Source organism: Danio rerio, chromosome 5, assembly GCF_052040795.2.
Source record: "Danio rerio strain M-AB ecotype USA chromosome 5, GRCz13ab, whole genome shotgun sequence".
Lineage (NCBI taxonomy): Eukaryota > Metazoa > Chordata > Actinopteri > Cypriniformes > Danionidae > Danio > Danio rerio.
In genome coordinates, this window is record NC_141025.1 from 57,937,573 (window position 1) to 57,961,473 (window position 23,901).

The 23,901-nt window shown below is 34.3% G+C and overlaps 1 protein-coding gene across 3 annotated transcripts; it reads left to right on the forward strand.

The window, feature by feature from the left end:
- The first annotated feature begins 7,077 nt into the window (after window positions 1–7,077).
- scarb2a (scavenger receptor class B, member 2a) lies at window positions 7,078–23,612 on the forward strand. 3 transcript variants are annotated; one of them, NM_173259.1, is given in 13 exon segments: window positions 7,078–7,465; window positions 10,486–10,646; window positions 12,188–12,335; window positions 12,622–12,816; window positions 13,442–13,533; window positions 14,585–14,704; window positions 14,829–15,007; window positions 17,551–17,669; window positions 17,986–18,059; window positions 18,141–18,192; window positions 18,919–19,071; window positions 20,164–20,211; window positions 20,477–21,806. In NM_173259.1, coding segments are annotated over 13 exon segments (1,596 nt in total). In that variant the 5' UTR covers window positions 7,078–7,342; the 3' UTR covers window positions 20,609–21,806.
- The last annotated feature ends 289 nt before the right edge of the window (window positions 23,613–23,901 follow it).

The following is a 23,901-nucleotide window of genomic DNA, read 5'->3' on the forward strand; positions in this document are numbered from 1 at the left end:
CAGTCATAAGCAATTTGGCTGTTTAAACATTTAAATTTAAACAGCCATTCAGCAGCACAGAGTATATGTGCACTCACTGCACTCCAACAAAATAGTAAGGTTTACAATCTAGTATATACATATTAAACCTTTTTAACATTATCAATTGGGCATGCTGAACCACTGAAATTGATTGTCTTTCACTGAGTCACTGTTCTAAAGTTCAATTTCAAACAGTTTGTTTTGTCTTTAAAATATGAGGTAAACTATCTGCTGCTTTCAGTAGTATGGCAATAAATGTCACGTAAAGCATTCAACACCACATTATTAGAATTTCACATTGAATAAACTAAAGCATATGAGATGTATCTGTTTCTAAAATATAAATTTCAGGTGTTTGTTAGGATAAAAACTTCTTTTAATAAGTTAAATATTACTTTACCGTTACTTTTTAGTTAGAACACAGTTTAAATTAGCCTTTAGGCTCCATAGTTAGGCATGTTCCTTTTGGTTTTGTCAATCTGGCAACCTCCGTCGTCAGAGTAGTAGAGAAAATAAATTAATGTTGGCAATTTGACAGTCTATAGAAAACATTAGCATTTTCCTTTAATTAATTCCTCGAATGAATCATTTTCTAGGTTACTTTGAATGTGCTGCTAGTTACAAGGAGAAAACAAATGCATGCATATGCATTCTGCTCCAATATGTTCAGTTTTTTTTTTAGGCCTAATAATAATATAATATAAAACTATGCTATTGAATACTATATAACATTAGCATGACAGTAAATGTATATAGCTTAAAATAATCTTTAGCAGAAATATAGAAAAAAATAATTAAAATATAATAATTAGTTAAAATTTTAAAAATATATACGTGTGTGTGTGTGTGTGTGTGTGTGTGTGTGTGTGTGTGTGTGTGTGTGTGTGTGTGTGTCTGTGTGTGTGTGTGTGTGTGTGTGTGTGTGTGTGTGTGTGTGTGTCCAAGTGGGGGAGATTTGGGACCTTCTTTTTTTCATGCGCTTCTTTAAAACTAAGTATGGATTTTAAGTCAACAAAATTACATTTCTTCTTATGTTTCAACAATGGCATTCTGTATTTCTGTAGCTTCACTATAAGATTTGCTATGCTTTACTGTATTTTACTATAAACTTACATTGTCATTTATATGTATATAAAGGAAACAATTGACTTACTGAAATGGTTTTCCTCTAGAATTCTCTTTCCGCCTTATTTCTCCCTTTTGTGACATGTTTAAATAATCCACAATTACACAGTGTTCTTAAAAGGGTGTGTGTGTGGCCTCAGAGAGAGCTACAGAACAGAATCTCACAAATATAAATTCAGCTTTCTTTTCCTCCCATTGTACTTAACGGCTTGAGTTTACATCAATCACAAATCCTGAAAAGGTCTGGCTCTTCTCACTACTCCCACAGTCATTCCTTAACCTTAGGCCACACCAGCCCATCCCAAACGATGCCAAGAGCCTGTTAGGAGCTCAAACAAACACATTGTACCATCCTGTACAGAGCTGCATTTCCACACTCATTGTGAAATCCTGCCTGCCAAATAATGTTTTATGCAGTGTGCTTGCTAAAAGAACTGAGAACAATGGGAAACATAAACTATAACACTAGTCAGACAAAAAGTATTTTTATGGCTGATTGAATGACAAGTATTTGCAAAATAGCAGGCTTGCTTATCACTTACAAACCAAATTATTTGAGTAAGAAACTGGCTGAACCAGTATTTCATATTTGCTTTAATATAGGACTTTTCAGCTGCCAAGTGGCTGCTGTTTTGTTTACAATCAGTTTCCACTAATCATATACAGTAATGATGCAAGTCCAGTTCAATTTGCCAAAAATTTTAGAGGGGTCTGGCGGCTGATTCGGTGCCGTTGCAATCTGAGCTGCATGCAATGCTTTTTAACGGGCTCACCTAACCCCACCCCTAACTCTACCCGTCACAGTGACCTCCCTAGCTCCATTAAGTGCATTGTGTCTCAGCTTGCATCATAAAGGCTGCATCCCACTGCAAAATTTGAAAAGCAGTCAGATGTAGGCATAAGGTGGATCTCATTTATAAATGTGCCATATGTACAAAACAGGCGTGGAAAGTTTGCAATCTATAAAAAACAAACTTGAAGAGAGAATGTTTTAACTTCAATATTGCCTTAACTGAACAACTTTAAATCATCATATGAGCCCTAATAACCAATAATAGAGTTAAAAAGATTAAATGAAAATAAGATTAAATTACACACAGATGTGCTTCGACTAATTTTTTTAAAGTTAAATCTGAAATTTCGTAACCTGCTCATCAACTAATCTTAACAAATCTTAAATTTGGGATTAGATGATCGTTGAAATAATTTTCAGCATTAATATAAACATTAATTACAACATATTACTCTCAGAAAAAAGCTACACAGTGTAATTTCCTTAAGGAACAATTTTGTATCTTTGTAAAAGTTGTACCTTATGGCAAAGAAAAGACCTCTTATGATACTGCTCTGTACCTGTTATGGCAAAGTTATTTTAATAATAATTTCTATATTAAAACATAAATCATCATTTAAAAGCATAAAAAATCATAAACAAAAATTATTTAGTTCTATAATACAAAACAACAAAACTATAGGTATTGTAAATTAAACATTTAAGGCATTTTTAAAAAAACATTTGGTAAACATTTTCTGATAAATACATTTTCATTATTGATATCTGCACCTTTTGGCGTTTGCTTACCACTACGCATGTGAGCTGGCAAAAGTCCTGCATGTGCAAGTGTTCATGCAGACATTTCAGTATTAATCAAACATTGTACATATCTCGTTACAATACTTTTGCATAATTCTATTTCTATTTTAAAATTAAGTAAATTCAATTAACTTTTAAGTAAATACAAAGATATTGTGTAAAAATAGGATAATTTTTATATATATATTGTAGATGGGAGAATGTACTTCTGTAAAATTTTTGTGAAAAGTGTTATGAAACGTTTAGCAAAAAGCAGATCATGTTAAAGTGTTTTTTATTCATTATTGTAAATGGAAAAGGTGCATTTACACAAAAATAAACTTTTAAAAACAGTTTCAAAATATTTGTTTGATGTTTTATATTTACTGAAATTAATTGACACATTTTAGATATAGCAAAATGCCTTTAAATAGTTCTTGAAGCAACACATTTGACACTGTTAAGGTACAAAGTGATTTGTCAGTGTAATGGTACCTTCATGGATCAGATTTGTACCTTTGATGAAGGTACACTATTGTATCTGCATGTTTTAAAAACCAAAGGTACATTTTGGTTTCCCATGGTACAAATCATGTCCTTAAAGGTACAAACTGCAATGGTACAAAAATGTTTCTTTATCTTAAGGTACAATTCTGTTCCATAAAATGTTCTGCCCCAGTGACAAGGGTTTGTACCTTCTTTGGTACAAAATTGTAATGAAATGTTTTCTGCCTAAGTGTGAAACAAATATTTCTGTAAAATGTAGCCTTTGCATGACCATAATGCAGTAGTGCTACTATAATACTATTGATACTACTATTAATAATATTTAAAAAAAAATTGTAACTACTTCTTTTTATTTTCCTGTTGTCAGCATGAAATATCTACATATTTTTTTCTTTTTAAAATGTCACACACTGTAGCCATAAAAAACTAAATTATTTTTCTTTTCTTTACATCATACAAGAATCTTGATTTTTGTTTCTAACAAATTGTTTCTTGGCACCACTCTATATTTTTTACATGACTGAGAAAAGACAGTGATGTGCATTGACTGTTCATTGTTGAAAGTTAATGTGTAAAGAGCACAAGATACGACTTTTCCATGTACACAAATTTTAATTTTGTAAATTGAAAGTTACACAATGATGTACATACACAAAATTGTATTAATCTCACAGATTTGCATTTGCCATTTTCAGCATTCTGTCATACATTCACTTTTAGAAAGGCTTCTACATAAAGTTTTATAAATGAGACCACAAGACTGTAAGCATCTGATTCATGACCATATCAATGCATCTTTACTCAGGGATGGGCAGCCGAAGCCACTTCACTGTTGTTCATTCATTTATTCATTTTCCTTTGTCTTAGCTTTTTTATTCATCAGGGGTCGCCACAGCGGAATGAATCACCAACTTATCCAGCTTACGTTTTACTCAGTGGATGCCCTTACAGCTGCAACCCAGTACTGGGAAACACACTCACATGAACACACAGACACTACAGGTAATTTAGTATTTTTAATTCACCTAGGAAACCCACGCTAACATGGGAAGAACATGCAAACTCCACACAGAAATACCAACTGGTCCAGCCAGGACTTGAACCAGTGACCTTCTTGCTGTGCGGCCAAAGTGCTAACCACTGAGCCACCGTGTCATCCCTCCACTGTTGTACTAGTGCTCATATCATCACACCAACAAACACAAGATCTGTGTCTTCATCAAAGGCATATGTAAGAAAGTATTGCCATTATCCATTGCTAACATACTCAAGATCATCTGAACATAAAAGCCCTTTGTTTTCTATGAATAGGTGCATTATGGATAGTTTGCATTTGCGCATTTCAGGTCAGAAAGAGCCAGTTGTAAGCCTCTCGCAAGTAGGTTTGTAAAAAATGAATAAATTGTGCAACATATAATTGCTAAATTATTGTACACTTTTTCACTTTACATTGTTAATTTTTGCTTTATATGTTAAACGGTTGGTTGTGCTTGCTACTGCTCAGTTTGATGACAATTTATATAACATTTACAGAACATTTATATAACAAATAAAAGTTTTGCATTGTCAGTGTGCCAAAAATAAAACCCACTGACTAACAAAAGACTTCAAATTCTTTCAAATGAAACAGGAAACTTACATTCTGCTCGTGTGAGGCAGTTGTTATATGTATTTGTTATTCTTTCTGTTCCACTTTCATGTACAGCCATTTTTAAGCATGTAGAGTGAGGCAACCTAAACAAACAAATAAATACTGTTTAAGACGTTCAGTAAGGAAATGTTTACATAACTCTTTCAAACTCTTCCTTTTCCTGCACTCAGCAGGATGCAACTGAATGTGGTTTGCGTCATCACTGACATTCACAAGGGCATTTAGACAGAATGATTTTTTTTGTTTACAATGGTTCCTTCTAGTGACAATATCATATTTTTTATGTAGTAGTTTGCTTATATGGGCGACAGATAAGTACCTGAACAGTTTAATAAACTAATTATACTTCATGGATTTGAAGAGCACAGATGACACAAAAATAAAAATAAAACTGAATGAATATACATTGATATAATGGTGGACCATTCATTAAATATGTTCCTGTTAGAACACTCTTGTTTGCCTCCTAATGCTTATGACGGTTTGTTTTCACTTGTCTTATTTACACAGATGCTTTCTGGCCTGAGCATCCTTAACCCCCAAGAGAGCTTTGATAAATGTCACATTAACCCACTTTGAGTATTCAAAAAAGTTTTGCATAACTGCCATTCATTGAATTTAACATACAGTTACCTTTTAACTTGTTGACTTATACAAGTAAGTTCCCAACAGTACTAGTGTCAGTACATTTAGGGTGAAGTCATAAATCTTTATAATTTTATTGTACAGTTTCACAGGCCCAAGTTATAGGTTGTGAAACATGGTGCTCTCAGGACAATTCTTTTTTTTCCTTCTGATATGTGTACTCATTAGTTTTTGTTCACTGTGAGTGAGTGCACTTCACACACAATTGTTGACCCAAATAATTTTAAGCATCCTAAGCAAACTGAAATGTGGTAACATTAGTCTGTCTATCCCTATGTCAATGGCTAAATGTTACCAATATTCTTTCAACCTCCAAGCCCATTTTAAAATTTGTGTCTAACAACAACAACAAAAAAAAGGAAACTCATAAAGATTCTCAAACATTGTATGTATTTAGCTGCTGTAAGTTCACCCAAAACTGAAAATTTGTTCATCATTTATTAACCACTACTCACCAAGTGGGTTAACTTGTCACAAATCTGTTTAGTGTTTCTTTCTTCTCTTGGACATAAAAGTGTTTAAACAATTATTTTTTTAAAAATGTTGGGTATCTGTGTTCAGTGTCAATGTAACTCACGGATTTTTAAAATAGTTTTTTTTTTTTTTTTTTTTTTCAAAGTAACTACTTTTTTCTTTTTTAAGTTCAACAAAAAAGACATATCAAAAGTATTAGAATCACTTGAGGCTAGAAACTCCTTTTTGGTTGGACCGTCCCTTTAAACAGGCTATATCAGAAATTATGTTTCCAGTCTCACATAGACTTGTATATTACAGTGATGAGGGGGAAGAAAACACAAACCCGTCTTCGTCAAATTTGCGTGCTGAATGAGACCAGCATGAGAATGTGCTTCAGAATTGGAATCTCCCTTTAAATAAACTCCGCCCCGAAATCAGTCGATCAAATTCGGCATCGCGCTTCTGAGCCGTCGACCAATCAAGGCCGTACGGGGGTGGTCTTACAACGGTGGTCCGGGACGACGTCACCCAATAGAATCGCGAGCTCATCGGACAAAAGCAATGCGACAATCATTGCTTTCCTAGTGAGCCGCCCATTATTCATGTTCATTCACTAATGATTTAAGGAGACACGACAGGATATAGCGGAACGCGAAAACCTAACGGTCTCAAAGCTAATGACTGTACAAACATTAAACGCCATGCTGAGCAGTCATGACTGTTCTCTTACGTTTGTCAACGCAGTTTTTTTGTTGTTGTTTGTATGACAATTTAGCATATAACTGTACTTGTATTCAAACAAAAAAACTTCACGAACCGCCCAAATTAAACGAATATCCGGAAATCAAGCGTAACATAAACGCAACACAAAGTCTTAGCAGTTTAAAAATGATGAAATATGAAAAAATATGCTCTGATCCGTAAAAACACGCATTAACCATTACATTTGAAGCAGAACGGTAAAACTATGCTAACTTATTTACTTATGGCTTGCCTAAACATTCGTCTTGAAAACCCCTTTAAATCGTGACCTCAGCTAAGAGGGCGGTTTAACACGCCCCTCGCTCCAAAAAGTGGTTTCTCATGCGTGACTGTCTCATTTAAATGTAGTGAGGGAGGAAAAGACCTCTGCTCCCTTTACGTTAGAGCTGATAGTCTCTTATCTGAGCATCCGAGAAATACTCCCGTTAATCGCACATCATTGCCGACGTCCTAATGATAGATAGAGGAAAACGATTCAAGCTGTGAGACTATCAGGAAAAAGGAAACATACTAGGACATTCTGTGGTAGAAGTTCTGAATTAGAGACAAAAAATTGTATTTTTTTATTTTTATACAAACAGGCCAGTTTAAAACGATTAAAAATGACTAGAAGATCTTGTACTATTTACGCCACAGGGATTGTGTGCGCTCATTTGCTAATTTTGGGAATCGCCCTTCTGCTGGCTCAAGTCTTCCAAACAATGATCCAAGAACGGATAAAAAAGGTAAGTCTTTTCTGGAAAGAAGTGTCAATGTTAAACCTGTTTAATCATGTAACGGTACAACGCTTTTGCTTTGCTTTTCAAATCGACTTTTAAGGTGGTTCAGTAATGGTACGGTAGTGCTGTCTAAATGAGGTGTTCTGTGTTTAAGCTTTAACATTACGCTGACACTGCTAACATTGCGAAATCATATCACAAGCTAAATCTTGTCATTTATCTATCATAAGACGATCCTTGAAATAGTTCTCTTTTTTACCAGAAAGACAAGTTGTTCATTCAAACTGAGACACCGACTACACAATCATGTTACGTACAGGGGACACCGGCTTTTTACGTTAGCAGTTTAATGGCCCTTTCTTGCCGTGCAGATAGTGAAAAATATATATGGTTATTACATTAACATGATCAAATCACGGGTTTGTTAGTAAACCAGACTAAAGTGTGCTGGTTGTTTTGTGTGACCGAAGCCCATCATATTGCGGAATATATATATATATATATATATATATATATATATATATATATATATATATATATATATATATATATATATATATATATATATATTATGTGTATGAGAGAGAGCGTATAAATATGGCAGGGGGATGTGTGCTATGTGTGTTTGTGGGGGAGGGTCTCGGTGTGGTCTGTTCTCCTTGGGGAAAAAATACTTGGAATTCTGACCTCCTCCCTCAGTATTTTTAACCAATGTGATACTCTTATTCTGGAAATCACGAGTTTGTGGATTTGGTGGTCTTTGGGAGAAGTTACTTTGCAGTGCATTTGAAGCTTCATGTTCAAACTCTCTTGACTGACTGAGACGTATGTTAGTGTGGAGTCAGGCTAAGTGTAGACACCGTTTTTTGAACCCTCAGGTTGTATGCGTGTTTTAAGTAACTTAGGGCGTGGAGTTGAGGTAATTGTGGTTTTATCAGTCGCACATTCATTCAGTGACAACTTGTGACATACTCTATTGTTTATCATGACACTTTCATTATTCGGCCTAAAACTACGTATGACTTCAAAACAACATTAGCACTATTTATTTTACTGTGAACAATGCTGTTCTTTGACAGTCAATGGCTGCTAATATGACTTTATAAATTTAATTATTAATATTATTTAGGAGAAAGTTTGAATGTGTGAATATAAAACCCACTTTGCCTCAAAGGGCGTGGAGTGGGGTGACCTGTTTAAGGAGTTAGTGTATGTGACTGTTGCTCAGAGGCAGTTATTCTGTTAAGCGTTGTATGTCTCCTGGCAGTTAAATCTTCTTTTAATTGCTGCTTTTAGTGAAGGTTTAGCCAAACTGAAAGCAGCCATCTTATGAATTTATGTTTTTGTTGAATTCTTGTTAGCACATAATTAATTTTTAAACTGTTCCTGGCAGTGTCAAAAAGCTATCCAATATTATACCATATGCAGACAACACTGATATTTAATCATGTGTGTAAAGGACTAATTTATTTTGTGTGTGTGTTGTTCTACCTTGACTTCTGTTGCTCAATCAAGGCTTTGAAAATGTTTTGACATGGGTTGATGTCCATTAGAACCTTCAAAGGCAGTTTTCAAGGATTATTGTTTAACCTCTGGATATCTTGTGTGTGATTTATTTTAAAACACGTAGTAATGTTCTAAATGAATCTCTGAAAAACAATTTAGTTTTCAGCATGTTTCATTGTTCGCTTTTTTTTGTGTGGAATACAGAAAATGTCTTGACAAAGCATACAAGAATCCCTGAAAGATTAGAAAAAAGAGTCAATGGGTGTGATGCAACATGATCTTACTCAAAAGAACAGCTTTAGCCTGATTTCAGTACACATGGTTGAACAAGTTGAATAGATTTAGATTTGTTTCTCTATTCTGATGTTGTGGTAAAGCATAGGGCTACTCCTTATGACAGACATGCCATTTATAACTTACATTTAACTCTTAGTTAGATGATCTGACCTGAACTCATTTTTGTGTCATTCACTAGACTCCAATAGTGTGAATAAATGCAGTTTTGTGTTTAAAACCTTTTGGATTGAAAGATTGTGGCATGTTGTAATAATTTATAAAAAAAAAAAACTGTTTTACCTCTAAATGTGATCATTCACTTAACCTAAAATACTGTCATTATTTACTCATACTTTACTTATTCTAAACCTGTTTGATTTTCTTCTGTTGAACGGAAAATATATTTTAAATAAAGCAAGAAACCTTTAACCATTGACCCCATAGTATAAGGTTTTCCTTTTACTATGTAAGTCATAAGTTACAAGTTTCGCATTTGGTAAAATAGAGGAGCTGAAGAAAGAAACTCAAAGTTTTGAACAACTTGAGGGTGATTAAATTGTGGGTAAACAACTTTTTGGATCTCTTTAAGGCCCATCTTTATCCATCTGGTTAGTTATTCTAGCGAATCATTACTCCCTGAAGGCACAGCTCTTATAAGCAAAAGGGCTCAGTGTTGTTTTGAAGTTAGTGCTCTGAAACACTGCTGAAGTCATGGCTTTTGATTCCTGATAGTGTTATCTGCATTTCAAAGCAACATTCTTTAGTAAAAAAAACTTTTCTTGGTTTGTCACAAGTTACCTTTTTGAGCTACTTTACACAATTGTAAACTAGTCATCAGTATTATTTTTCTCTCTTAGTTGTTCTCTAAAGTCCAGTAACGACACAAGATGTGAGAAGTAGAAACGCTGAACGTACTTTTTGATGGAAAGTTCAAATACCAAAGAAATGTTTGTTTGTGCTGCTCCAATGCCATGGATGCGCTGATGTTGATGTTTTTCTTCCTCTTCTGTAATTGAATCAGCTTGACTGTCTGCTGAGGTCTTTCCTCTTTTTTTAACCCCAAATCATCCCAGCTCTCAGTTAACTTCATGTCTGCTGTATTTCTATCATAGTCATTGACCTTTCACCTGAAACTTAGTCAGCATCTAACTGGAAGGCACTCAGCTTTTGTGTTCTTTCTTCCCTAATTTACAATAAAATTCAGCTTAGATGGCGAGTTTATCTATGTCTGTGTTTGGTTACAGGAGATCACGCTGGCTGAGAACAGCAGAGTATTGGATGGATGGATAAATCCACCACCTCCTGTTTACATGCAGTATTTCTTCTTCAATGTTACCAATCCCGATGAGTTCTTGGCGGGGAAGGAAAAGGCCAAAGTTACTCAGATGGGGCCATATACCTACAGGTGACTGACAAAAGCAGTTCTTCATTTTCATAATTCTGGCCTGAATTAAATGTTTGTTTTCTGACCAGTGCTTTCTGTTATATTGTAACAATACAAAAATTTTTACTTTCATATGATACCTTAATAAAATATCATGATGCTAATTCTAAACCAATACTATGGCCAAAACAAACAAAACAAAACAAAACAAAAAAATGCAATAGCAGAGATTTCCTTCATTTATTAACATTCAGTGTTTCTCTCAGCTGAAAAAAGTAGAAAAATTAACCCCAAAATAATTATGAAATAAATACATAGATGTGTGTGTATTATGGAGTCTCTGTCACCATCTTGTGGCGGAACATCAACCATCAATTTCTTTGCTCTGCTCAATGACACAAGATGTCTTCGCTGCAGTCTGCAATCACAATGACGTACTGGACCAGGTCCAATACGTAGAGGACATTGTACCATCCACTAAGGTAAAGCATATACTACTGTAACAGATGGGTTTAGGGTAGGGGAGGAGTAGGCGATCGTCTACCACATAGTGAACCTAGTCAAGTACGTCATCAAGCTGTGGGCTGCAGCGAGGACCATCTGCAATGACAGCCGACGCGCTGAATCTCAGAAATTCTAAATGTTTTAAAATAGACACTATTCTTATAAATAATCTGCATAATTGCGATCTAAACACCTACATCATCCCCTAAAAAGCCTGAAAAGTACATTGTTGTCCAACAGCTGCAATATTTGTTTTTGTTGGTTGCGGAAGCATAGCAGACCTTGTCATGATCCAGTTACTTCTCTTCAAATGTTATTTGCTTTTGTTTGTTTTTGTAGATCACTGATCAACATAAAATACATGAAAAATAAGATACAAATAATATAAAAATTATATTTTTTCTCTCTCTCCATGCTGGTCCACTACACAGCTGTGCGGTTGGACGATTTGTTTGGCTCCATGGAAAATAAGGATTTAATTCATGCCTCACATAACTGTTGTATCACAAACCTCTTATATATCTGCTGCATTTTTAAAATAAGTAATTATTTTAAAAATTGTACCTTGAGCATCAGATTTTTTTCCTTAGTTTCATTTTCTTGATTTCATTTGTGGTGAGTTAAGGCTAGGGAGTATTTTTATATGTAAAACTGGCCACAGTTTAGTTGTGTTATTAACCTAAATCTGGCTGAATAATATTAAGTTTTCTGAAAGGCTGGTTATTTTACCGGCGATGAAGGACAATATTTTGATGTTTGTGGGGTCACCTTTACAGTAGGCAATAGTTTTGGCCAAATATTAGTTATTGATTCTTTGAGATATTCAGGACCTCATATATCATTTTTAGATAAATACTTTTGAGCCAGATTTGTTGTTTTCTCTATTCTCAATTTACAGTGTCCAGTTTATTTGGCTAGACATCTAAAAATTTTCAAAGTAATATTTCCCAATTCCACACTCCAGAAACTTAGTCTTTTGAGTTGATAAGGCCTGTCAAAATAAATTCTGATAGAAAATATATATTTTTAAATTTAATCCTATTTTCTCTCTATCTTAGGGAATATCGACCAAGAGAAAATGTGACTTATCTTGAGAATGGGACAAAGATTTTTGCCACAAATCCCAAGAGCTTTGTGTTTCTTCGCAACATGTCAGCTGGAGATCCTGAGGTTGACCGTGTGACAACCGTTAATATTCCAATGATTGTAAGAAGAATTTTGTTTGCCTGCTTCTGTAATCACAAGTATATTTTTGCTTTTACATTTATTATGTCTGTTGCTAAAAAAGATTATGCTTCACCCAAATGCTAAGAATTAGTTCTGCATTATTTCTCTCTCTCTCTCTCTCTCTCTGTCTCTCTCTCTCTCTCTCTCTCTCTCTCTGTCTCTCTCTCTCTCTCTCTGTCTCTCTCTCTCTGTCTCTCTCTCTGTCTCTCTCTCTCTCTCTCTCTCTCTCTCTCTCTCTCTCTCTCTCTCTCTTTTTTTTTTTTAGGCAGTGATGAATGAGTTAAACTCCTACTCCTTCTTTGTGAGGACAGCTGTATCTATGTATATGGGGTCCATGGGCATGGGCCTGTTTATGAATCGTACAGTTCATGAGATCCTGTGGGGTTTCAAAGATCCACTTCTGACCAAACTCCACGCCATGAGACCAGAAGTGGATGAGCATTTTGGCCTCATGTACAATGTAAGAAGTCAGTCAAAATGGGTCATATATTTGTGCAACCAATGCAAACGGTGCATAGGCGCTATTGGAGTTGTTCTGTTTTTATTATTATTATTATTATTATTAGGTACCGAGCACCAACGGTGCATAGGCCCTATTGGAATTGCTCCGTTTATTCTTTTTTTTTCTTCTCCAGAATAAATCACATTTTTGAGGGTCTAAATGTGCTCAAAAACGTACAAAACTTTGCACACACCAGACGTGATAAAAATTTACGTTTGTTAAAGGTTTTAAAGTGACAGGTTTGGGTGTCGCAAAATGACAGTGCCACCTATGCACTATTGATAGAAATGGGCAGTGGTGAGCCCGGGTGTGAGGTTCCTTTCAACGCTGCTTGCAGCTTTAATATATGTGTTATATTTATGACTGATATTAAATATGCTCTGTTTGTGCGATCATAAATATCAGGTCTGTAGCCTAAATTAGCAAGATTAAACTGCACAAAAGAATTATTTTGTCTTTCTCTCTGCACATGTCAGCCAGTCAACCTACCTTCTTGTCATCATTATTCTTATCTCACTCAGATGTCTTTATTCTAAGTTTTTTATTATTTATTTATTTAATTACAATTCCTTTCTGACTATAGAAAAATGGAACCCATGAAGGTGAATTTGTCTTCCACACTGGAGAGAAGAATTACATGAACTATGGCAAGATTGACACGTGGAACGGCATCAGGTACAGTGTTTCTGCATTTTTTTTTTACTGTCATAGTGAGTTCTTGCACACTTACTGTACTTGGCATTGGCTTTTCTACCTTGAAAAATTGGGTTAAACACACAGCTTACTAGCACTGCATGTTAGATAAGTCAAATTGTAAAGTCTAAGAAAAGCTTTCCAGTTCTACACAGATGACCCATATTCAGTAAACACCATTTTAAATCAGATTTGCGTGTACTTTTGCGTGTAGAAAATATGAACTGTCCATTAGATGGTATTTAAATCTACCTTATATATTGATAAATATATCGCAGGGTTTCCAGCGAGTCTTAAATTCACATGATCATGGCATTAATTTTATGAGGATTGCTCACTCATGTTTCATTTCAAAGTGAATTCATTGTTAATTTATTCATTTTATTTTTACTTTAAAATATTGTTATAAATATTAATCTGTATGTGACATTATTACAAGAAATATTGCTGTATTGTTTTCCCTAGGATTTTTCCCCCTTACGATATTTAATTGGTATTAAAAAGTCAAATTTACACTTGTATAACCTGCAGAAACCCTCATATGTATATCCCGGTAATTCATTTTATATCACTTTAAAAATAAAGATTATCATGGGGGTCAAAGATGAGAAATGTAATCATTTGATTGCATATTATTAAAAGACTCTAGTGCTGCCCCAAAGTACTAATTAAGTGTGTTTGTTAGCTTGTTTAAAAGTTAGTAATGATTTAAAATGTAGTCAAATGTAGTATGATACCTTGTTATTTTGTACATTTAACATGTACAGGGCAGCATATCCATGTTTCATTTGAATTATCTTCATATTTCAATCTTTTTTTTTATTTTTAATTTTTTTTTATCATTTGAAATATTGTTATAGACAGCTTATTTGCAATTATTACTTTAATTTAAATTCAATTTGCAACTAGCACATTAGTAAGGCTTTTCTTTGCATAAAATTTATGGAGAAAAAAAGCATAACGATTAAGATTTTCACATCTTTAATGGGAATGCTCTAATCACGTTTTGTAATTTTTTTTTTTTCATTTGCAGTCAGATGAATTGGTGGTCATCTAACCAGAGCAACATGATCAATGGTACTGATGGCAGTGTCTTCCATACCTTCCTGTCCAGAAAAGAGCTCCTCTACATCTTTGCTGCTGATCTCTGCCGGTACGCAAAGCTTTTAATTTGCTTTATAATTTGTTGGAATTATATTGATTTCGATTCCACTTATCAATTTAAAATTTTAATTAGTAACATGCATATGGTTATTTACCATCTTTATTGGATTTAGATCTATCCATTTGGGTTACGTGAGGGACATGGAAGTGAAGGGCATCCCAGCCTTCCGCTTCGCTCCTCCTTCAGATGTACTAGCTCCTCCAGATGAGAACCCGGCAAATGCTGGCTTCTGCGTGCCTGCTGGAGACTGTCTAGGAAAAGGAGTCCTCAAAGTCAGCGTCTGTCGTCAAGGTAAATCAGTTCTGGGTCACACCTTACCTAAGCAACAGTTTTTACAGTGGGAAAGATGTGGGAAGAAGTCTTTCCCTGAATTAAATGGGAAAAGAGGGAAGCTTTAAAAAAAAAAAAATTATCTATTTTGGTACAGCAATCCAAGTGTGGTAAAGATTTTGGTGCCCCGTAAAGCTGGTTCAGACTGATATTCAGTCAAACCAAGGGTGTGTAAATAGTATAGATTTTTTTTTGGTTTCCCATTACTGGTCTCTGGCCTCTTCACCTAAGTTCAAATTAAATCGCTCTGCTTTTGTTTGCTCACTCTTGGACTATGAAAGGGAAATCAGGGTTCAGTGCTTAATGAATAACTTTTAGTGTGATTTTTATGACTGAAGCACTTTATTTGCTGTACGTGTCATCTGAGAGATTAGCCTCTATTGCTTCCGCCATAAACTAGTAGGCTAATATTATTATTTAACTATTGTAAACTTTTGCATTTATGACATGATATATGAACCAGCTGGTGAAATTTGCACATTGTTTGAATAGTCATAATTTCTTCTGGAATTCATGGCAGTTCATAATGGTTGTTTTAGAGCAGGGGTGTCCAAACTTTTTAGGCCGAGGGCCAGATGCAAAAAAACAAACGTTGTCGCGGGCCAAATTTTACATACATCACACAGACACATGTATGTATATATATATGTATATATATATATATATATATATATATATATATATATATATATATATATATATATATATATATATATATTTATATATATATATATATATAAATACAGTTGAAGTCAGAATTGTTAGCCCCCCTAAATTATTAGCCCCCGTTTATTTTTTCCCCAATTTCTGTTTAACGGAGAGAAGATTTTTTTTCCACACATTTCTAAACATATTAGTTTTAGTAACTCATTTCTAATAACTGATTTATTTTATCTTTGCCATGATGACAGTAAATAATATTTGACTAGATATTTTTAAGACACTTCTATACAGCTTAAAGTGACATATAAAGGCTTAACTAGGTTAATCAAGTTAACTAGTTAAGTTAAGGTAATTAGGCAAGTTATTTTATAACAATGGTTTGTTCTGAAGACTTAAGGGGCTAATAATTTTGACCTTAAAATGGTTCATAAAAAAATTTAAACCGCTTTTTAATCTAGCCGAAATAAAACAAGTCTTTCTCCAAAAGAAAAAATATTATCAGACATACGGTAAAAATGTTCTTGCTCTGTTAAACATCATTTGGGAAATATTTAAAAAAGAAGAAATAAATCAAAGAGGGGCTAATAATTCAGACTTCAACTGTGTAGATAGATAGATAGATAGATAGATAGATAGATAGATAGATAGATAGATAGATCGATAGATCGATCGATCGATCGATCGATCGATCGATCGATCGATCGATCATAACAAGAACTGCTGCTTAATTGAATGCATGTATTAGCGACACCCGGTGGTTATTTATTGAATTATGTTCATTTTTATATAGCGGGCCAGATTCTATTGATATTTATAAAAAGCCTCGCGGGCCGCCACAAAACTGATTGCGGGCCGCAGATGGCCCGCGGGCCGTAGTTTGGACATGCCTGTTTTAGAGTGTCAAACTTGAGGCCTGCTAGAGCATATCATTCACACCAAAAGTAAATTCTAGTATTCATGTATTTTGCTTCTAATCAATGCAAACTGGGAGGCGCAAATGACTTTGAATCCGCATTGTGTTTGCCACAAATGCGCAGAATTAGATTTAATTGCGTCTTTTGTGCAAGTTCAAGTTACAGGGCTGAAAATTCACATGGGGATAAAAGCATCTTCCACATCTCCCATATTGCACGTTTGCAGTGTTTTATTTTTATAGTTCTGCATCTCTCAAATGTGACAATTTTGGAGAAAGATAAGGATTATGATGATATTTGTCTTTTATTTACGTTTTTTAACCTAGTAAGGTACTTATGTTCAATTTGTGTTGATGGAAAACATTCAATACAATTTTAATAAACAGAAAAAATCAAGAGAAACATAAAAGATTTATAATTTAGTTGGCTTTTTGTATTTTGTGTTTGCACTAACTTTTTTTTAAATTTAAATTTTAATGTAAAGTATTTTTCTATACCCAACTATGTTGGGTGACTAAACTCATATTTTAATAGAACTATTCAATAAAGTTTAATTAAATTTTAAATTTTAATTTAAATTAAAAATTGTTTATTGCATTAAAAAGTTGATATATTCATTGAGAATATAATTCCTTTTGTAAATGAGGAGTACTCATTAACAATAAACAAAGTATTTATTTGTTACTTTAATGTGTTATGTAATTGCACACTTGCGGTTTTAATCTGACTTACTAGCCTTGTTTGATCAGCAGAAAAAAAAAATTGAAATTACTTTAATGATTTCATTATCTTTATGGCCAGCCAATTGTCTTTATGATCATTCAATAAAGATGATGATTAAGAGCTTTCCTAGATAGGTGCTGATGTGATTGTCGACTAATCTAAATAAAGGAACTAATGTGTTTTTCTATTTCCCTTTCCCTACAGGTGCACCCATTGTTGTGTCATTCCCTCATTTCTACCAAGCTGATGAGAGGTACATCAATGCCATTGAAGGGATGAATCCAAATGAGGAGGAACATGAAACATACCTCGACATCAACCCGGTAAGCATTGCGGGTGTTTTGGGATTTAAATTTTAAATTTACAGCAGTGCTCTGTGTTTGTGCTTTTTAATCTGAAAGTAACAAGTAGTTGTGTAAGAATAGGGTAATTCCCACTCAACCACAATGAATGTGAAATCAAACCCACTAAACTTTCCCTACAATCCCATTAATAGTTGGTTTAGTATGTTGTATTGGAGAATTTACTCATTAAGTTGGTGTGATGGACTTATTTTGGGTTGATATAATTAAAGTCTGTGTTTAATGTAAGCAAATGTTGGTTAATATTTAATTGTAAATTGTCTCTTTTTTTCTCCAGACCACAGGGGTTCCTATTCGAGCTTGTAAGAGAGCTCAACTCAATATCATACTGAAGAGAGTGCGTGGCTTCCCGTGAGTAAAATGCTTCACTAAAATAATTTAAAATGTTTTGAAATTAAACTAAAAACTAATTGAGTTCTTTTTCCTTTTCAGTAACACAAAATTTCTCAATGAGACTATTTTCCCCATTATGTATGTCAATGAGGTGAGTTTTCCTTGATTCATCGTAGGTTCGTAGGTTTTCTGTTTACTGCAGTAGCACGGTCAGAATCTTTTGAAGCAAGTGAACATTGATAAAATAGAGTAAACCTTGTTGCTTTACACTAGAGATGAAAACAGGGAAGCAAAGTTTAACCAATAAAATGCGAATTATATACTTTTTATTTTTTGTCAAACTGTAAAAGGTCAAAAATAAGGACTTGAAAAGTAAGAAGAAAAATGCAAAAACTTTACTTTAAAATGTGATCTGTTAAACATCTCAATTAGCGTAATAAAAAACAAAACTGTTTTAGGTAGGGACCAGACAATACCAAGGACATGTGAACTGTATATTTTTCATTACATCTGTTTTTATTTTTATTTTTTGTATTTTGGTTTGTAGGTCCCTATAGTTGGTAACATGCGTTAATTTAGACAATATGGTTTCAATTCAAACATTAGAAACTAGATCTTTAGTGCGGTGGGTGTTGCAATGGCTTGGGATAATTAGTAAGGACAGTATTACAGAGTGGGCAGGTTTGAATTGGTTATTCACCCAGATTGAAAGGTATACCGTTTACCAGTCTCTGTAGAGTAAAAGCATACAATTGAAAGATCAGCGCTCATTTAACACTATCTTATTACTTAAGTGGGCCTAGTTAATTTTTGTTGCATTGTTTCAGAAAGTTTGCTTCACACCTCATTTCTTTTTATACTTTTTACATTTTTCCAGACAGCAACTATTGATGATGAGTCTGCAGCCCAGATGAGGATGCTCCTGTTAATTGTAACAGTGGTATCCAACTTTCCAGTCATCATTTTGGCATTGGGGGTGATTTTACTTGTAGTCCTTATATTCCTCGTCTGCAGAAACCGCCAGAGAAAGGTAAAAATACATATAATATATATATATATATACACATAGAGAGAGAGAGAGCAAGAGCTTATTTCACTTATAGCTCAACAATTGTTGTTTTGCACATAAAAACAATATTAATGGTGCGAGTTAATATTATTTAGAAGATTATTTTGCAGATTTAGAAGATTATTTTGCAGATTGGAAAAGACTAGAAGGTTTTTACAATTCTATCAACCATACTCGCACTTGGCTTAAATAATTAGTTCACCCTAAAATTAAAATGGTTCAAATGAATCAACCTCGTGCTATTCCAATCCACCGACACAAATTAAGATGTGAAAGATAAAATCTGAATATTCAGCAATGGTTTTGACAAAAAGCATCCTCAAAACAAACCAACAATCAGAATATTATCAAGGTTCCAGAATACCTTTTAAATGCACATAAAACAGAAATAATAACTTTTCTTTATTAAATGATGCTCTTTGTGCATGTCATGCTCGGCCGTGTTACTGACAAATACCTCAGACGTGCCAAGGCTTTGTTTCAAACAGGAAGTTGTGCTTGGACATCTGGGGTATACACCAGTTCACAGTGCTGGAGAATGCGTGCCTTATATTCACACTGAGAAGAAGAAAATCTTTCTTTTTGTTTTATGTGTGCACAAAAATCTTGTGGTTGCTTCATAATATTCTAATTGAAACACGTGGACTGCTTTTGAACATGTCTAGACCATTGCTGTCTGTTGAGGATCGGGAACTTTCAAAATTCATCTTGTTTTGTGCATTCTATTATACTTGTCGCTTGCTCTAATGGAAGATTCTAGCTTTGAGACCAATCTGCATGAGGGTATGCATGTGTTTTAGTGCACACATTATTTTATGACTTGGGTTCCTGTATTATAATATACCATTTTCTTTGCAACATATTGTAATTATCAGTTGAATTGCCTTGGTCAGCCTATTGCTTTAACAAGGAATATGTTTTTGTTCATTTATGTACTAATATTCAAGAGTTATTTTATAGCATTTATTTCATCAGTCTGCCAATGATGCATATTGCTGTTATGTTTTGATTTCTAGTAACATTTTCCTCCCCTTTTTTTTTGTTCCACTTCAGAATGAAGTAAAACGTATTGATTTTACTGAAGCTTTTCATTCTTTTGCTGTAAGTCTTAATTTTTCCCTTATACACACACACACACACACATATATATTTTATATATTTTGCTGTCATTATATTCAGATTTGCCTGTTCTGTAATGCTCTTTAGTGAAATAGTTTCATTATAATGTCCTTGTTTGTTGTTTTAAAAGAATGTAAATCTTTGTTTTATTGCTGCTTCTGCATGGCCATCATGATGTATAGCGTTTTATAATATTTGTAGCTACATACTGTATGGTTTTAACACTGTTCCTGTATGTTCTGCATAGACAACAAAAGATGAAACTGCTTATACCCAAGTGAGCAACCAAGCAGAGGATTCACCAGAGAACCGCAACAATCAGCCATTGAGGAATGGATCATATATTGCCATGTCACCAGTGGAGGCACAAAAGTGTTGATGAAGATGACCGATGAACTTTCGCCTGAGGACATTATGTCTATTCTCACCATTTTTTAATGTGTTTTACTTTTCATCGCAGCAGTCTTCTTTGGGGGCCAGTCACCACCTTTGGCTGAGGGTCACGCATTTTACTAAAGACTTTTTTCTTTTGTGTTTGTTTGTTTCCTTGAGCATGGCCTTCTCAAACTGCCATATCAAAGCACCCAATTCAGTTTTGTAGAACCAACTCTGGGTTTCCAGAGGCTTCCGTTGCCTATTCCTCAGAGGCCTGAAACACACTCTTGCCTTTTTGAAAACACAAATATGCATTGCATGTTCACAGAGTCGTACACCCTCTGAGCATGAGTGTTCTGGATGGGTGGAAATACTGGGACCGCCTGTGCTCTTAAAGTGTTTCAAATCTCTTCTCACACTACTGTATACTGGTCAGCACAGGCAGACCTTGAACTAACACATCTCTTCATATGTCAAACCCTTTGATAATGAGCAGACAAATGCAAACTGTTGATTTCTCACCTCTAGAGTATTAGGGAGCTAAAAGGTCTAATATGCTTACAAAAACTGGGTCTTATCCAGGACTTTTGTGTGTGTGTGTGTGTGTGTGTGTGTGTGTGTGTGTGAAAGAGAGAGATTGCACATATGAGTGTGTTTGTAATTATATGTGAGTATTTCAGCAAGCATGTCGGTGCTTGCATGCTTTTGTCACATTGTGGTGAACTGCTCTGTTGGCTCACTGTTTAAACGACACAGTGTGACAGCAAGTGGAAAAAAATAGTGACAGTCCTTTCCATTTCACAGTGTCTGAAGTACATTCATTGGGATGTCAGAAACATTTCAGCTGTTACAAAAGGTCAGAAAGTCATTGTATTGCATAAATCGCTTAGTATTTTATAATGAACAAACAACACTCACAAGTGAGACTTGAATAATTCTGCCTTACAAATACTTAAGAACATAATGCGGTTCTGCTGCATGGCATTGGCAGGTGGAACTAGATGAATTGCCAACGAAACACGTCTGTTCTGTGATAGTGAGAGCACAAATATAGTATGCAGATCCCATGGTCTAATCGTAGCAGAAGGGGTTAAAGGTCAGCGAGTTTTGAGCAGTAAAGTTTTGCACAATTCTTTTCTGTGCAAGTCCAATTTATAATAACCCTCTGTGGGTGAAAGACCTAGCACTTGAATCACTACTTGTGTCTATTGCTTTTTTGTCCTTGATGTTCGTCGCCTTAAATGAATTGAGGCCATGTTTTAAGTCAACTAGAACAGGATGTATTAACTGCATACTTCACAAAATATTACTAAGGATGAGTGATCACATGTTGTCCAAATGGATGATTCCGTCTGAAGTTGACATAACTTTTGTGTATGTATGGATCTCTAAATTATTCCAGTTTTGGTGGAAAATTCTGGAATGATCGACCTTTGTTACTTTATGTAAATCATCTGTTACCTACTGTGACCACGGTTTTGGTGGCTTGCAGTGCACATTGTTGCGTATTTGCCTGTGCCATGATTTTGCTTATCCTAAAGATTTAGTTTTAAACTGGAAACACAGCATTTGCAGTGTCTTATGCAGCTAAACTAAAAACTGAGGGAAAGTTGTTCAAGTTTTTGTGGAGTTTACTAGTCCATTACATTGACTCTCAGCGAGTAACACATTTTTCAGCCAAATTAGTATATGCATTTACATCAAAATGGTCTTTTCAGTTCTGAGACTGACAAAGACACACTGGACCATTGAGTTATAAGGTGGTTAAATGTAACGTGAGTTTAGTATGAACGATTTGTTAACCTGAGCCATTTCTGTACAGTTTTCTGTCCAGATTCCTTTATAGTGACTTTTGCCCCTGTGCGCTTGACCAAAGATTACACTGGGTTGGTAGATAACTGGTTTGTTTGCTTTCCTCACAGCTGTAGTGCCGTTGATTTTACCATTTACACAAGCATTAGAACCTCATTGCTTACAAGGGCAATTAAGTAAATAAAAAAAAATCTGAAAATATTTTCCTTAGTGTATTATGTGAGTTCATAATGTTTAATAACGCAGAGAAAATAAAAAGTTGCCACAGTGTGCAAAGAAACTCTCAGTATTATGTATTTACACAGCAATACAATATGTAAAAAGCAAATTTTATAATGAAGTAAAAAGGTTTTGTAATCAGACAGACAAATATTTATGTATATATTTGTGCATTTTCTGAATTTATGACTTATTTTTTAGTCTTTTTCATTTATTTTTTTTTGTATTATTTTGGAATATTATAAAATGGGGTCATCAAGGACATTTCGCTTTATTTAAAACAAACAAAAAAAACCTTATGTAGTACCAAGTGAATATTGTTCTAAATTCAAGAAGGAATGATGTATGTGCTTTGTAAAAACTTTGATGACAAAAGGCCTATGTTGTATGTGTTGGGTGTGAGCCTATGATGTGCAGTGATCTCCTGTTATACAGCTCAAATGGTCAACACTGTTTGTCCAACTGGAAAAACAAAGGGAAGGCTGAGTGTCTTTGAGTTCCTTATGGATAGATTGCCATAGTGCCATGTTGGGTACAAGGGAAATTTCCATTTGCAATCTAATCTTTTTTTTCTTAGATGAATGATGCCCTCCTTCAGGAATGAACTTTTAGTGCCATGCCATTGTTGTTTATTTCACTTGCTTTAGTAGCAACATGTTTAAGCTGTGTACAGTTTTTTCAATTACAAACAAAATTCTGCATTACATCTTTGAGGGTGGTCTTAAAACACTGAATATCTCACAATGTCCTCTTGAGATGCATTGCATTTTTTTTTCTTCTTTTTTTTTCTTTTTGTTTTGCTGCTGCTGAGAGTGACAATCCCTATGTCATGTTAGGTGCAAAATCATTTCAAATATATAAATATATAATTTTTTTAGTTTTGATAATTTACACTGCACAAACTTTCTACAATGCTTTTGTAAACATTTTTAGTGTTATTTGCAAAAAATAAAAATAAAGTTGAAATTCTCATCACATGTCTGCTTTCCTCTTTGTTGTTGTGTGTAAATACAGATTTCAGAATTTTCAGACCAAGTAATTTCTTAAATGTATAAAGCTGTATTTTAGGTTTATTTTGTTTCATATTAATTTTACTTTTTTTTATTCTGAACCATGCATATTCAAATTATGAATATGTTTTATAGAATTAGTGAATGGTTATAAATCTCAAGCTCAAGGCTCCATTCATTAGTCTGAAAAATGAAGTAAATCAGTAATCTATAATGTTAAACAGTAAACTATAGTAAAATCATTCCAATAAATTCT